General features: G+C 48.5%; 1 protein-coding gene across 1 annotated transcript in view; it reads left to right on the top strand.

Moving 5' to 3' along the window:
• Window positions 1–248: 248 nt before the first annotated feature.
• The window catches only part of LOC147117429 (anterior gradient protein 3-like), a 57,063-nt gene continuing 41,361 nt past the window's right edge, over window positions 249–15,950 (top strand). Inside the window, exons 1-3 of the mRNA XM_085987136.1 lie at window positions 249–508; window positions 8,065–8,128; window positions 9,705–9,757. Of these exons, the coding sequence (XP_085843262.1) occupies window positions 409–508; window positions 8,065–8,128; window positions 9,705–9,757 (217 nt within the window). The 5' untranslated portion in view covers window positions 249–408. The remainder of the gene's footprint in view (window positions 509–8,064; window positions 8,129–9,704; window positions 9,758–15,950) is intronic.

Genomic DNA, 15,950 nt, shown 5'->3' with positions numbered 1-15,950 from the left:
CACAAAATGTCAAAGCTGTTTGATGAAAATGGCAGTACTCCCTTTCCCTATTTCTACTTCATCTTGGCATCCATATTTCAATTTGCATCACTGCAATAGATATTAAATGAAAGTAGCATGGTCAGAACTTATTTGAGTGAATGAGGTTTTGATGAGCTATGCTCCAGCTGCACGTCACACCGTTGCCATGGGCACTGCTATTTGATGAGGTGATTGCATATCCACCTTACTTAAATAAATCCTCACTTCAGAAACTTCTTCCTTCCAGGGACTCACTGCAATAGTGACTAAGACAGGTACTTCTCATACTGAATTGATGCAGAAAGAGTTGGTGTTAGTAACTCTGTTTGACCTGTTCTTCCAGCTTGAATTCTAATCAAGAGTGTAATTACAGTTTACTATACAACAATGCTGCGGATTTTTGCTCCTCTATTTTTGCTCCTGGTTGCTGTCACATCCGACCTAGTCACAGCAATCAAAAAAAGGCCACCTCAAACAATGTCAAGAGGTATGTGATATTTACTTAATTGATTTGGTGAAGTTGAAATATTGCTGTTCTTGGATTTCTCCTACCTTGGTCTTGAAATTTATACTCAAAGAAGAGTGCACTTTGCATAACTGGCAAAGCAACCTGTTATTGCAGAAAGAAAATGATCTTGCATGGGTCGGAGATCAGACCCTCATTTTAATCTCCCCTCACTGACTCCTGACTGAAGCCAGCGGGAATGATGCAGAGGCTGGCCGGCGGGGACAGAAATCACGCGGCTGCAGACTGCCGCCCGGGACCGAGGGAAATAATACCTGGCAGGGTCAGTGAGGAGGGCGGGGTCTTGGACAATCATGGCCAGTGGGTGGGATTGGCAGGGGGTGGGGGGGTGGTGTGTGGCTATCTCTGGGCAGCACTCCTGCTCCTCCTAGCCCACAAGGAACTTTACAAAAAATGTTTTCAATTAAAACTTTCCGGGGCTTCTTCTGACCCTATCCTACTTGCTGCTAGCTTTTGTTGGCGGCTCTGAGACTTTGTGCAATTCAAGCATTGTGTCGGGCTCCGAATTACATCATCAGACCCTGGCATTTCAAATATTTTTCCAGACAACAGCGAGAAAAAGCTGTTCAACAGGCAGTGCTCATTTTTGTCATTATATAATAATGAATGTCTTCTTCTTCTTCTTAGGCAGTCCCTCAGAACCGAGGATGACTTGCTTCCACATTAAAAATAAGTTCTCAGGTGACTGATGAGCCCAATGCGGGACCTACAGTCTCTGTCACAGGTGGGGCAAATGGTGGTTGAAGGGGCGGGTGGGTGGGGTGCTTGGGTTGACGTGCGCTCCTTGCGCTGCCTGCGCTTAGCTTCCAATTGCTCCCGGTGAAGAGACTCGAGGTGCTCGGCGCCTTCCCGGATGCTTCTCCTCCACTTTGTGCGGTCTTGGGCCAGGGATTCCCAGGTGTCGGTGGGGATGTTACACTTTTTCAAGGAGGCTTTGAGGGTGTCCTTGAAGCGTTTCCTCTGCCCACCTGGGGCTCTCTTGCCGTGCCGGAGCTCTGAGTAGAGCGCTTGTTCTGGGAGTCTCGTATCGGGCATGCGGACAATGTGACCCGTCCATCAGAGCTGATCGAGCATGGTCGAAGCTTCGATGCTGGGGATGTTGGCCTGAGCAAGAACACTGATGTTGGTGCGTCTATCCTGCCAATGGATTTGCAGGATCTTGCGGAGGCAGCATTGGTGGTACCTCTCCAGTGCTTTGAGGTGCCTGCTGTACATGGTCCATGTCTCTGAGGCATACAGCAGAGTGGGTATCACTAATGCTCTGTAGACCATGAGCTTAATGCTGGGTTTGAGGTCCTGGTCTTCAAACACTCTTTTCCTCATGTGACCGAAGGCTGCACTGGCATACTGAAGGCGGTGTTGGACTTCGTCGTCGATGTCTGCCCTTGTTGACAGTAGGCTCCCAAGGTATGGAAAGTGGTCGACGTTGTCCAAGGCCTTGTCATGGATTTTGATAATCTGGGGGCAGTACTGTGTGGCAGGGGCCGATTGGTAGAGGACCTTTTTCTTACGGATGTTTAGTGTAAGGCCCATGCTCTCGTACGCTTCGATGAAGATGTTGACGATGGTTTGGAGTTCGACCTCTGAGTGAGCGCAGACGCAAGCGTAGTGAATGTAGGAAGTGACTGTAGGAAGTGAACACTTGCACAGTAGATAGCAATCTTCACTTGCACAGCGACAAAAGAACTTATGAGAAATCTTTGGAAACGTATTTCCTCTTTAAGTTTTAGCAGAGCCATGCTGACCATTTTTCTTTTCCGTGTTATCTAAAATGTATTACTGTATTCACTGACTAACAGTTTTCCCCTCACCCTTTTAAAATGAGCTCCAGCACTCAAAGACCACCTGTATCCTACTTATAGGAGCAACCAGAAACTGAATTGAACGTATTTGGATGATTTGAAAGTATTTAGATGATTTGGCTCCTATTTGGACAATGAACGTATTGAATATAGAGAAGTTATAATAAAGCAAATCGGTTTTTTATATCTTTTTAATGCTGAAAATTCTAGTTGCTTGTAGTTCAGTCCATTGTGCATATTGATGGACTCCAAAGGTAACTCTGAGGTGACAAACTAGTAACAGTGACAACAACTCACTCTGCACTCCCAATGCTGACTGACTGCCCTTTGGGATGTGGTCGACTTGCAATGGTTGTGAAAAAATGTCAAAAAAAACTATGCAGCTTCCAAAAGATAGGCGGATGCACAGTTTTATTTTACATTGATTTATAAAGCCACTGCAGGAGGAGCCACAATCCCTGGAAAATGCTTGTAACAGAAGCAGAAAGACAGGAAGCAATGCAGGGGTGCGGGGGAAAGCTCTGCCCAAGACCATGTTTATTTTATTATCACGGCCATACATTCTCCTCTTGGTGAAATGGACTTACAAATAGAACAGATTCGCCTACAGGTGTGAGTCTCTCAAAGTCCTCACTGCTGCTTCCCAAAACTTCATTTTGTCTTAAACATTAAGCCAGATTTTGCTGTCAAAATAACGGTGAGGCTATTGCTGTCTGCCTCACCAGTGAAATGCATTGAATGGCATGAAGTTGCTGTATTTGCACGCATGATACAAACTAAACACACCACAGAATATTAAGTCAAGTCATTTCTAGTCTAAGTACTGTACTCTTTTAACAACATGATAAGTGTTAATTACTGCCAATCAACCTCTCTGGTGCTGAAAATAAACTATTACTGTGGGGGCGATTTTGTCAATGTTAACAGGCAGTTAAGTGGCTGTAACCCCCTTCCCGCCTCGATGAGACGGGACCCGGTGCGCGTCAGCTACCCGCTTCCTGGGAAGATGGCATGGAGGCGGGTTGGGGGCGGGATGGGTACCCGCCCCCAGATTCTGCCATTTTCCCGGCAGTTCCGCCTCCATACCCGCCTCCCCAGGGCTGGAAAGATCGCACCCAAAGTGTGGAGTCTCATTTTTTTAGGTTTTAATTGTTGGAAATTTTAGAAATGTAAAATTTAATTTTTTTACTTTTCTTTTCCATTTCTCCTCCTTGTCTTAATCCAATCTTTCTTTTCCTCTCTTTGTTTCTCTTTCTGTACCTGATTTAACATTGGGCCAGCAATTGCAGTCAAAATAATGGTGAGGCTAATGATGCTAACCTTTAATTAAAAGCAAATGGTACAGTAACTTCAGGCAAGGGGCAGATGCGCGGTCAAATGCGAATATCCAAAAGTTGCTTGCCCTGTTCACTTAGGCACTTAGAATTTAATAGAGGAGGTAGGTTTGGGTCGGGTTGCCTGGTGGGCGGGTTCCGGTCCCGCTGTCGGTTTCAGCCGTTCCCGAATTGAGATTTTAATTTAAGTGGCCTATTAAGTCCCATCGGGCGCTGCTTGGTCCAATGAGTGGGATTGGGTCTGTTACTCGCCTCTGATGATGTCATTGCTGCAGTTGTTTTTAAGAGGCCCATGCAGCCTCAGCCTTTCATTTCTCGTTTCGGCTTGTGTTTGAATGGACCCAGGCTACAATGTGTGCTGCCAAAGCCAAGGCTGCTCCATGATTTAATGAGGACTCCCTCCAAGCTCTTGTGTAGGAAGGTTCTGTTCCCTCCCGATGGCCGGAGGAAGCCTCCACAGCAAACAAAGGCAGCCTGGCTGGATATTGCTGAGGAGGTCAGCGTTAGGTCCATATGTTCACGCACCTGGGCCCAGTGCCAGAAACGGTTTAATGATCTTCTGCGATCATCAAAAGTGAGTATCACATCACACTTACCTTCAATCTGCTTCCCTTCTCTTCTCAGCACCAGCACTCTGCTTTGTCAGCCTGCTCCTCCACATCCCACCTTACCCTTACTTCCCTTGCACCCTTACCTCTCTATCTCTCTCTGTACTGAATCACTTCACCCCTCATACGTGCTCTCACTGTTATGCAATGACAACAACTAACAACGCACAGGGAGGCAGCTTCCTCTTGGCACCTCACTCCATCTTGGTCTCCATCTAAGCTTCAATGTTATGGATTCTTCACAGTCACTCCATCACTCTCGCTGAAACTCCACTTGTGTCCCTCCTTGCAGGAAAAGATAGCCCACAATAAGAGGAAGAGAGCAAAGACAGGAGGGGGCCCACCATCCCTGGTGACTTTGACAAGTGCTGAGGAGCTGCACACGAGATTGTGGGAGGTGGTGAGGAGCTGGAAGTGGGGGACAGAGAGACGGGCGCCCTAGATGAAGCTGGTGACAGAATAGATTTTCAACCCTCGCATTTAGATTTCATGATTGACTAAAATGGCATATGATGTTCATAGAGATTGACTGCACAATAGGATGTGTCTGCTACCTAAAAAATCACATGTCTAACTCATGCCTTTATTCTCCCACAGGACCATCAAGAGCCCCCCTCCCCACTGTCCAGGAGGAAGAGCTGGATGACTCCTCAGAGGAATCTGTAGCCTCTGAGGGAGCAGCATCACCAGGACTCAGCACACCCAGCACCAGCGCAGACACTCACACCTCAGCGGGACCTTCGCGACATAGAGCAGTGTTGCCACCTGGTGTATCACAACTCACAAGTGAGCATCAGCAGATGGTGGAGACAGCGAGAGCAGTGGAGAGTCCTTGTTGGAGATTGCAGGGCGCTCCCAGCTCTGCTCAGCTGCATGTAGACACTGTGCCTCTGAGGCCATCCAGAAAGAGAGCGGTGCTGGAACTCCAGGAACAAGTGCAGGAGTCTCTGACAGGGTTTGCCTCCAGGGTAACTGCGACTGTGGAGAGAATGGAGGAGTCCATCTCTAACATGAGCACTGCCTTTGTGGAGGCAATGGCGCATGAATGTGCCACCATGGAGAGGGTGGCAACCTCCATGGAGGACATAAGTCGCCAAACTCAGGAGAACATGGTGACTCTTCTAAATAGATGGTCTGCTATGGAGGATAGATGGGCATCTATTGAGGAGAGACACCAGAGGTACATGGATGTCCCCGTTATGAGGATTGTCAGTACAGAGATGAGTCCTTGTGGCCCCACTGATTTGCAGCAAGGTGCACCCAGAGGATGCCCGCCAAAGGCGTCTAAGCAGGCACAGCATCAAAGTCAGCAAGGTGCCTCTACATCTGCTGACGCCACAGGGGAAGCACCACGTAGAAGCATGCGTAAGAGGAAGCTAACACACAAATAGTCACAAGGGTAGTCACTTGAGTGTTTTGTTCTGTTGTATGTTTTTGATTGTTATCCTTCTGTGATGAGATTAAACAAAAGTGATGGCAAACAGTTTAAGTTCTGGCCTATGTGTTCTGGGAAATGGAAGTTGCACATTGAGGGCTCAGGGCAGCTTGCATTTGTAATGATGGTGCTGAGAGTGATAGGAAAGCACCATTTATTGGAGAGATGAAGTGTGGCATGGTCATCCACACATTCATAGCCATATGACAGCCACCTGTGGTTGAAGCATAAGCTTACGCAAATCTGGTATGGATGAGAGCATCCCTTGCATGACAGCCAGCAATGTGGTCGAGTGCTGCTGCATTGGCCACATCAGGCCCCGCAAGGCATGCCTCCTCCTCGTACTCATCCTCGTCCTCCTCCTCCTCCTCGGCCTCCTTCTCGTCCTCTTCCTCCTCATCCTTGACCTCCCCCTCTTCTTCCGAGGATGCTATGCTGAGCCACTTGTTCCGCGGGCAGCGCTAAGCCACGCTGCAGTGCGATGTTGTGCAGGGCACAGCAGACGATGATGATTCTGGACACCGTGGTTGTTGCATACTGCAGGGCTCCACCAGATCTGCCGAGGCATCGGAATCGCATTTTGAGCAAGCCGATGGTTTGCTCTATGATGCTTCTGGTGGAAATGTGGCTCACATTGTACTGCTCCTCAGCCTCGTTTGATGGCCTCCTCATCGGTGTCATGAGCCACTTTTTCAGGGGATAGCCCTTGTCGCCAAGTAGCCATCGCGAAGTTGGGTTGGCGGATTGAACAGCTGAGGCACAGTAGACTGCCACAGGATGAAGAAGTCATGGCAACTGCCAGAGTACTTTGCACAAACATGCATGATGATCTTCCTGTGGTTACACACCAGCTGGACAGCTGGACGTTAAGGGAGTGGAATCCCTTGTGGTTGACAACAGCTGGATTGTGATGGGGTGCCCTAATGGCCACATGTGTGCAGTCTACGACACCCTGCACCCTTGGGAAGTCTGGCATATTTGCAAAGCCAACTCTACGCGCAGTTACACTTGCTTCATCTGTGGAGAAGTGGATGTAATTGTACGACTTTGCAAAGAGGACATTGGTAGCCTGCATGATACAGGCGTGTGCGGCCGACTGGGAGATGCCACTAATGTCAGCAGCTGATCCCTGGAAGGATCCTGAAGCAAAGAAGTTGAGTGCAGTGGTGACTTTGACAGCCACTGGTAAGGAGTGTCCACACGCTCTTCTGGGCTCCAGGTGTTGGTGCAGCATTGCGTAGATGTCAGCGACTACGTCTCGCAGAAGTTTCAGCCTCCTTTGGCACTGCTGCTCACTCATGTTGAGGAAGCTCATCCTCTGCCTGTAAAGCCAGTGTTGGGGGTTTCTCCTGCGGCGAGGTGCAGGCTTGCGCTGATGCCCTCTGCCCTGTGCATCATCAGGTGGCTGAGGAGAAGGTTGGCGCTCCTGCTGTTGGCGCTGCTGCTGTGCCTGGTTCTGCTGCTGCCGCAGCTGCTCTTCCTCCGAATCTGACGACCAGGATGCGAGGATATAAATGGTTCCCATACCGTTGGCATATAGCTCTGTGGAAGAATGGAGGTTGTTTGCGCTCAAAGGGGCCAGAGGGTATTCCAAGGAGGTCACACTGCACATGGATTTCAGCTCAACGCTCACAAGATTAGTAGAGCTGAAAAATGTCTCCCAAGCCTCAAAGCACTAAGTTGTGGCATGTGAAAGAATGAGAGATTGCAGGACCACTTTTAAGCTGTTCGAGCAGCTGCCAACAATTCAGGTCTTCACTAAACCCGGCTCAATGCAGCTGGTGCGTTTTTCTGAAGGCGGACAGCATGCTGAAAAAGCTGCAATATCCGAACAGGCAGTTAAAATAGGATTATCCAGGCAGTTAACAAGCTGTTGCCTGCCTTAACTGCCTCTCCCGCCGTTTGGTGTCGGGTCAGTTCGGGAGCGGCTGATCCGACACTTGCCAAAGTCGTGTGGTGGCGGGATGGCGGCAGGTTGCAGCCCGCCGTCAATTTTTCTGATTTTCACATCTGACCTGCCTCCAAACCCACCCTCTGAGGTCTATTAAATTCATAGCCTTAAGTTCCAGATGCTCTGCTTTCCTCGATGCAAAGTTATCAGCTCGCACTTTCAGCAACTTGCCACGCAAAACATTTAAAAGCCTAAACGTGCAGGGGCATGTGTAACTAATGGCAGACTGTTAGGGGTCCTGCTACAGCATCATCTGGGCCAATAGTAGAGGCTGAATTAATTAAACTGCTCTGAAATTAAACAATACATCTTTTTTTATGATGGCCCAGATTAAACCGCTTATTAAACATTTGCATGCTAATATTGTTATGTGTATTATTGTTTTAGGTTGGGGAGATGATTTAACATGGGTTCAAACCTATGAAGAAGGACTTTATAAAGCAAAGCAAAGGTAAGATAATTAATCTTTGTTAATGTTTTGCATCAAAAGGTAATATTGAAGAATTCAAAATTAATAAATACTACAGCAGATAGAATAAATCTACCATCTAGAAATTTGTATCTGGTCAGGATGGCGTTTCATAGTCATGTTTGGAAGCTGCAGGCAAAAGCAATCTCTTGTTCATAGACAAAGTAGTGTTGAAAACCTTGAGTATGATTGGATTGGCTGTAGTTAGATTATTTCATGCTACAATCTATCCACTAAAGCATTGTAGAGATATAACTGCTCTCTCAGCTCTCTCCAAGACAGAGTTTGGGCTTTACAACAAGAGTTGCAAGTTTATCCTTAAGCTAGACATCCATCTTTATGTTAGGATCACAAAAGCTGCTGCAGTTGTATCTTAACACTGGCCTAGATTTTTCTATGTGGTGGATTTAGCACTACTTGGATGCACTTCTGTAATTCCCCCCAGATTCAGCCCAATTTTCCTCAGTGGAACTTTATGACATATTCATGCTGGGTTCCTGCTGCTATTAGTGCCCTCTGTAGACAATGTTCCTATGAAGAGGGGGGTGGGGAGGAATCTCCCAGTTCCACTGCAGCAGGTGAAAGTGTCAAGTCAGCCATTTTGTGGCTGTAACAATGTGACACACTGCAATATTTAACACTTCATCAGATTTAAAGACTCTTGAGTTGAGATGTTGCTGTTTGTAATCCAGTGAAGGAAGACCCAGCTTTTAGGCCCCGGGGAAAGGAGGCCAGATAAAGGCATGATTCAGTCTGTGGAAGGAGGAGACTTTGGCAGTGACTGCCACCTCACCCCATTAAGGAATGCCTTCTGAAATCTGCGTTGCATTCCATATGTTGGCTGGCAGAGTTTCTGAGAAGCCAAAGTCAACACCACCAAGGTTCCTGTTCATCAGTCAACCAACTCAGAAACAAAACTTTAAATTAAAATAGCACTGAACTTACCTGCAGATTGCTCCCGGTCCCTTGTGGTTTTCTGCTATGGAGCACCGCTGGCTCTTCAAGAAACAAACCCTAATGTCTCTTTGGCAGAGGCATCCTTGTCTGTTGGTGATACTGGGTAGCAGGAGAAGGAAATCATCTCTTCTACCAAGCTACGCACCCCCCTTCATTGCAACCACCACCCCCACCCCCAACCCCCACCCCCAACTCACCATCATTCCATGTGGCAGGTCAAGGATGTGACTTTCCCAAAAAACCCACCCACAGCACAGGGGGAGTGGGGAGGAAAATCACTGAAGCACTTTTATGGGGTAAGCATATAACAGTAGGCACAAGGACCATGCTTTAAACATGAAATAAAAACAGAAAATGCTGGAAATACTCAGCAGGGCAGGCAGCATCTGTGGAGAGAGAAACAGAGTTAACGATAGGGTCATCAACTTGAAACATTAACTCTTGCTCTCTCCACAGATGCTGCCTGACCTGCTGAGTATTTACGGCATTTTCTATTTTTATTTCAGATTTCCAGCATCCGCAGTATTTTGCTTTTGTATGCTTTAAACAAGATAATTTTCTGAAGAATCTCATCTGATTTACACTTTATTTATTGTTTTAGCAACAAGCCATTAATGGTCATCCATCATCTGGAAGTCTGCCCGCACTGTGACGGTAAATGATCTGTTCTATGGAATTCTTCTAGCTGCATAGTCAGAAATATTATTTAATTTCATTTTCCACACATTCAACATAATACAGGCACTGTGTTTTTTAAAAATCTTTAGATCAGCTATAAGTGAAATTTATTTCAAGTCATTAGTCATTATGCATCCTACATTTATTCGACTCGTTCTTGACACAGGGTTATCCTGGATTTGATTAAGGATGAGTGCTGCAGTGTCTTATTAATCTTACTTTCAGTGTTGTTTCTTGGAAAAATAAATGGGAAAAAATGTTTGAGTCACCATTTGCGCAATTAACTAACAAATTGTGAGATATTTCATGGCCAGTAGTTTTTAATCAATTGGAGCCCTTAAATGAAAGCTGGCATCATGGGGTCCTATTTGATCAACTGTACCACTGGCAAGAATAGTAGTTCACACTGATTACTGGCACACATTTGTATCTCCAGTATGTATTTGTTTAAAAATGTTAGCACCAGGAGATCATGATAGAATGTTGAATTGTGTCTCAGCTCTAAAGCAGCAAATACTGTAAAAATTCATAGGGCTGGATTTTGTCATTGGGGCGGGCTGGGTTCATGTCATCCGCTTTTCGTGTTATCCACCCGATTCCAAATCGATGTGGGGGATTGATGCGATTTTCACGTAATTGGGCAATTGAGTTCCAGCGTGTGGGAACCCATGGCCCAATTAGTTTTTTCAGTCTGAAACTCGCCTCCGATGACGTCATCATTGCTGCTGCATTTAAGGTCTGCAAGAAGCCTTGCTTCTTCTGCAGACTGCCAACCTTTTGGCCTTTGCAGTGAGAGGGACCTGGAGGCAGAATGAGCAGCGGGAGACCTAGGTCTGCTCCCAGGTTTGCCGAGGCAGCACTGCAAGCTTTGGTGGAGGGAGCAAGAGCTAGTAAGGAGGTGCTTTTCCCTTCTTCAGGGAGGAAGAAGACTCCCCAGCAGACGAAGGCTGTGTGGGTCCAGGTGGCCCAGGAGGTGAACTCGTTGTCCCTCATCCGCAGAACCTGGCTTCAGTGTGGGAAGAGGTCTCATGACCTTCTGCGCACTGGAAAAGTGAGTATGACTTTGCCATCACTCTCAATCTGATCCCCATTGCCTCTCCTCACCAGCACTCAGCTTTAGCAACCTCTTCCTCCACATCCCACTTGACACTGACATCCCTGCATCCTTACCCATTCCCTCTCTGTCTATGGTCACATTCACCTAACTATTCAACTATGTAGCCCTCACACTCCCTATCACTGTGATTCTATGAAAACAACTTACAAAACACAGGGAGGGCCCTTGGTCTTGCCAACTCACTCCATCTTTGTCTCCTTCCATGCATCTATGTTATGGATTCTCTACACTCACTCCTTCATTCTCACTCAAACTCCACTTGTCTCCCTCATTGCAGGAAAAGAGAGCTCACAATAAGAGGGAAAGAGCAAGGACAGGAGGAAGGCCACCCTCAGTAGCCCACCTCACCCCTTGGGAGGAGGCGGTCCTGGAGATAGTGGGACTCAAGGCCGATGCGCAAGTGGGGGACGGACAGACAGGTGCATCAGAGAAAGCTGGTGACAGAATAGTTTTTCATCTCTCTCATTGACATTGCATGAGTCGCTGATAATGATTCTGAAGCTCTAACAGATGGACTTATGATCATCTGCAATATTCAATGTGCATGTAACCTTGGCCTCACATCTCTGACTCTTTCGTTTACTCCCCCACAGGATCATCGCAAGCACCCGTCCCCGCTACCCAGGAGGAACAGCCTGAGTCTCCAGACTCCTCAGAGGAAGCTGCAACCTCTGAGGGAGCAGCGTCAGCAGAATTCAGCCAACCCAGCACCAGCGCAGACACTCACACCTCGGTGGGACCATCGCGAGATAGAGTAGTGTTGTCACCTGGTGTATCGCAGCTCACAAGTGAGCATCAGCAGATTGTGGAGACAGGGACAGCAGTGGAGAGTCCTAGTCAGAGGGCGCAGGACTCTCCCAGCTTGGCTAAGCTGCATGTCGACCCTCTGCCTCTGGGTCCATCCATAAGAACTGTGGTGCTGGAACTCCAGGAACAGGTGCAGGAGTCTCAGGCAGGTTTTGTCTCCAGGGTCACTGCGAGTGTGGAGCGAATGGAGGAGTCATCGCGAACATGAGCAGAGCCTTTGTGGAGCCATTGGCACATGAATGCAGCACCACGGAAAGGATGGCAACCTCCGTGGAAAGGATGGCTATAGTAGACGAGAGGATGGCTACGGCCATGGAGGAGCTAAGTCGCCAAAGTGTAGAAAACATGGTGAGTGTTCAGAATAGACTGACATCTCTGGAGGAGCGATGGTCAGCTATTGAACAGAGAAACCAGACCTTCATGGAAGTCCTTCTGAGTAGGACTGCCAGTGCAGATACGGGTCCCCATGGCCCCCTGATGTGCAGCAAGGTGCTCTCAAGCCACTTGCAAGCACTGAGGGGGACCTGACCCATGAGAGGGATGTTGGTGGCATAGAACAAGGAAGTGGGGGCTCCTCTCCAAGCGCTCACACGACCATGCCACTGCAAATCCCTCGGTCAGAGCCCCACCAGAGTCCCCACCCAAATGAGATCGGCATCTCAACCCCTGCACAGCTGCAGGAGCAGCAGACTGTTGCCGAGCTCTCACAGGTTCGCAACCCCAGAGGACGCCCGCCAAAAGTGTCGAGACAGGAACAGCAAGAAAGTGAGCAAGGGGCCTCCACATCTGCTGAAGTCACAGGGGAAGCACCACGTAGGAGCACGCATAAGAGAAAGATACGGCACAAATAGTCACAAGGGTAGTCACTTGAGTGAAATGTTGTGTTTATTTTTTAAATGCCATCAGTTGGTTATTGTAAATAAAAATTCTGATGGCAACTGTTGCAGTTGTGGCGTGTGTCATTTCGCAAATGGGACTTCCACATTGAGGGCTTAGGATTACTTGCAATTGTCAGTATGGTGGTTAGAGTGCTAGGAATCCTCTGGTTCTTGGCCATTGTCGATGCTCTTGTAAGAAGCTGCGAGGCAAAATTGCTTGATTGGCTAGGCTAAGCAAATCTGGCCAAGATGAGTGCGTTCCTTGCATCCCGGGCAGCAATGTTCCTGTGTACTGCTGCCGCTGGTTGATGGGCCTCTGCAAGATGTTCGTTTTCGCTCTCCTCCTCCTCTTCCTCCTCCTCCTCATCTGAGGAGGATATGTGAGGAGCCACTTGGTCCTCAGGAATCTGCAAGCCATGACGCTGTGCCATGTTGTGAAGTGCACAGCAAACCACGACGATTCTGGAGACCCTGGCTGCTGAGTACTGCAGGGCTCCACCTGATCTATCCAGGCATCTGAAGCGCATCTTCAGCATGCCGATGGTTTGCTCGATTATGGATCTGGTGGAAATGTGGCTGTAGTTGTAGCTCTGTTCAGCTTCGTTGGATGGGCTCCTCAATGGTGTCATTTGCCACGTCTTTAGGGGATAGCCCTTGTCTCCAAGTAGCCATCCGTTAAGTTGGTCTGGCGGACTAAAGAGCAAAGGCACACTAGACTGACGCAGTATGAAGGAGTCATGGCAACTGCCAGGGTACTTGGCACAAACATGCAAAATTCCTTCTTGTGGTCACACACCAGCTGCACGTTGAGGGAGTGGAAGCCCTTGCGGTTGACAGAAATAGCTGGATTACGATGGGATGCCTTAAGGGCCACGTGTGCAGTCAACAACGCCCTGCACCCTTAGAAAGCCTGCCAGATTAGCTAATCCAACCGCACGTGTCGTGACACTTGCTTGATCCTTGGAGAAATAGATGTGATTGTGCGCGATGGCAAAGAGGGCACTGGTTACCTGCATGATGCAAGTGTATGCGGCCGCCTGGGAGATGCCGCTGATGTTTGCTGCTGATCCCTGGAATGAGCCTGAAGCAAAACAGTTGAGTGCAGTGGTGACTTTGATGGCCACTGGTAAGGGGTGTCCACCTGCTCCTCTGGGCTCCAGGTCTTCCTGCACCATTGTGCAGATGTCACCCACTACCTCTCGCGAAAGTTGGAGCCGCCTTTGGCACTGCTGCTCACTCATGTTGAGGTAGCTGATCCTCTGTCTGTAGACCCTGTTTGGGGAGTATCTCCTGCCCCGATGGGTTTCCATGGGCTGCCACCTTCTAGCCTGTGCAGCTTCAGGTGGATGAGCAGCAGCTTGGCGCTCCTGTTGTTGCCGCTGCTGTTGGTGCTGCTGTTGTTCATGGTTCTGCTGCTGCCGCGACTGGTCTTCATCCTCATCTGGTGTCCAGGAGGAAAGGAAATAATTGGTTCCCATGCCTCAGTTGAGGAAGCGCTCAGTCAAGGTGGCGAGAGGGGTTTCCCAGGAGGTCACACTGGAGATGGGTGTCAGGCTGCAAACTTCCACAGCTATGGTTATGCCTGCTAACTCTGTGGTTTATAGTTTCTAATCTCTCTGTAGTGTAGCAGGGACTGTTTGTAAAACCAGGGCCCTTAAATATCCCATTTAACAGTAGTGTAATTGGTGGGACTGATTTGATTTAATTTAATTGCAATTAACTAAAGGGTAAGTCATGGCAGGACAGCCCGGTGCCGTGGTATGCTCCTCCTACGATATGTGGGAACTCAGGGACACTTCCTGTGTAACAACAGAAAATGCTGGAAAAACTCAGCAGGCCAGGCAACATCCGTGGAGAGAAATTAGAGTCGACGTTTCGGGTCGAAACCCTTTTTCAAAACTGGAAAGGAAATGAAATAGATCAAAAGGAGGGCTGGGGAGGGAACAAAAGAAGTGAATAGACATTAAGAGTTATTCAAAACGAGACAAGATGGTGATAGGATTAGTAAAGAGACAAAAGATGGCTTAGATTAGGTGTGAAATGTACTGGCAGAATGAGAGACAGCTGCCATGTAAAAAAAAAAGAGAGGAAGGGGGGGGGAGGGAAAACCCAAAACAAAGGGGTGGGGAAAAAAAATAAGTAAAAATGTAATAGGGGCCGAGGTTATGATCTGAAATTGTTGAACTCGATATTGAGTCCGGAAGGCTGAAAAGTGCCTAATCGGAAGATGAGGTGCTGTTCCTCGAGTTTACGTTGAGCTTCCGTGGAACAATGCAAGAGGCCAAGGACGGTGAGGTCCGAGTGGGAATGGAGCGGTGAATTAAAATGACAGGCGACCGGAAGCTCGGGGTCACCCTTACGGACTGAACGGAGGTGTTCCGCAAAGCGGTCACCCAATCTGCGTTTGGTCTCCCCAATGTAGAGGAGACCGCATCGTGAGCAGCGAATACAGTATACTAGATTGCAAGAAGTAAAAGTAAATTGCTGTTTCACCTGGAAGGGGTGTTTGGGGCCCTGGACAGTGGGAAGGGGGGAGGTATAGGGGCAGGTGTTACATCTCCTGCGCTTGCACGGGAAGGTGCCAGGTGAAGGGGAAGGGGTGCTGGGGGTGATAGAGGAGTGCACTAGGGTGTCTCGGAGGGAGCGGTCCCTACGGAATGCTGAAAGCGGAGGGGAGGGGAAGATGTGTTTGGTGGTGGGATCACTTTGGAGGTAGCGGAAATGGCGGAGGATGATCTGTTGAATGTGGAGGCTGGTGGGGTGAAAGGTGAGGACAAGGGGAACCCTATCGTGGTTCCGGGAGGGGGGGGCAGGGGTGAGGGCAGAAGTGCGGGAGATAGAACGGACACGGTCGAGGGCCGTGTCAACCACGGTAGAGGGGAATCCTCAGTTGAGGAAAAAGGAAGACATGTCGGAAGCACTGGTGTGGAAGGTTGCATCGTCGGAGCAGATGCGGCGGAGACGGAGAAACTGGGAGAATGGAATAGAGTCCTTACAGGAGGTGGGGTGGGAGGAAGTGTAGTCCAGGTAGCTGTGGGAGTCAGTGGGCTTGTAGTGAATATTGGTTAATAACCTATCCCCAGAGATGGAGATGGAGAAGTCGAGGAAGGGAAGGGAAGAGTCAAAGATGGACCATGTGAAGGTGAGGGAAGGGTGGAAATTGGAGGCAAAGTGAATGAAATTGTCTAGTTCGGGACGAGAGCAGGAAACGGCACCGATACAATCATCAATGTATCGGAAAAAGAGGTGAGGGAGGGGACCCGAGTAGGACTGGTACAAAGAGTGTTCCACATATCCCACGAAAAGGCAGGCATAGCTAGGACCCATGCGGGTACCCATAGCAAAACCTTTGATTTGGAGGAAATGA

Source organism: Somniosus microcephalus, chromosome 5, assembly GCF_052327205.1.
Source record: "Somniosus microcephalus isolate GS21.2 chromosome 5, FLI_Smic_1.0, whole genome shotgun sequence".
Taxonomy (NCBI): Eukaryota; Metazoa; Chordata; class Chondrichthyes; order Squaliformes; family Somniosidae; genus Somniosus; species Somniosus microcephalus.
This window is presented reverse-complemented; position numbering and strand designations above follow the sequence as displayed.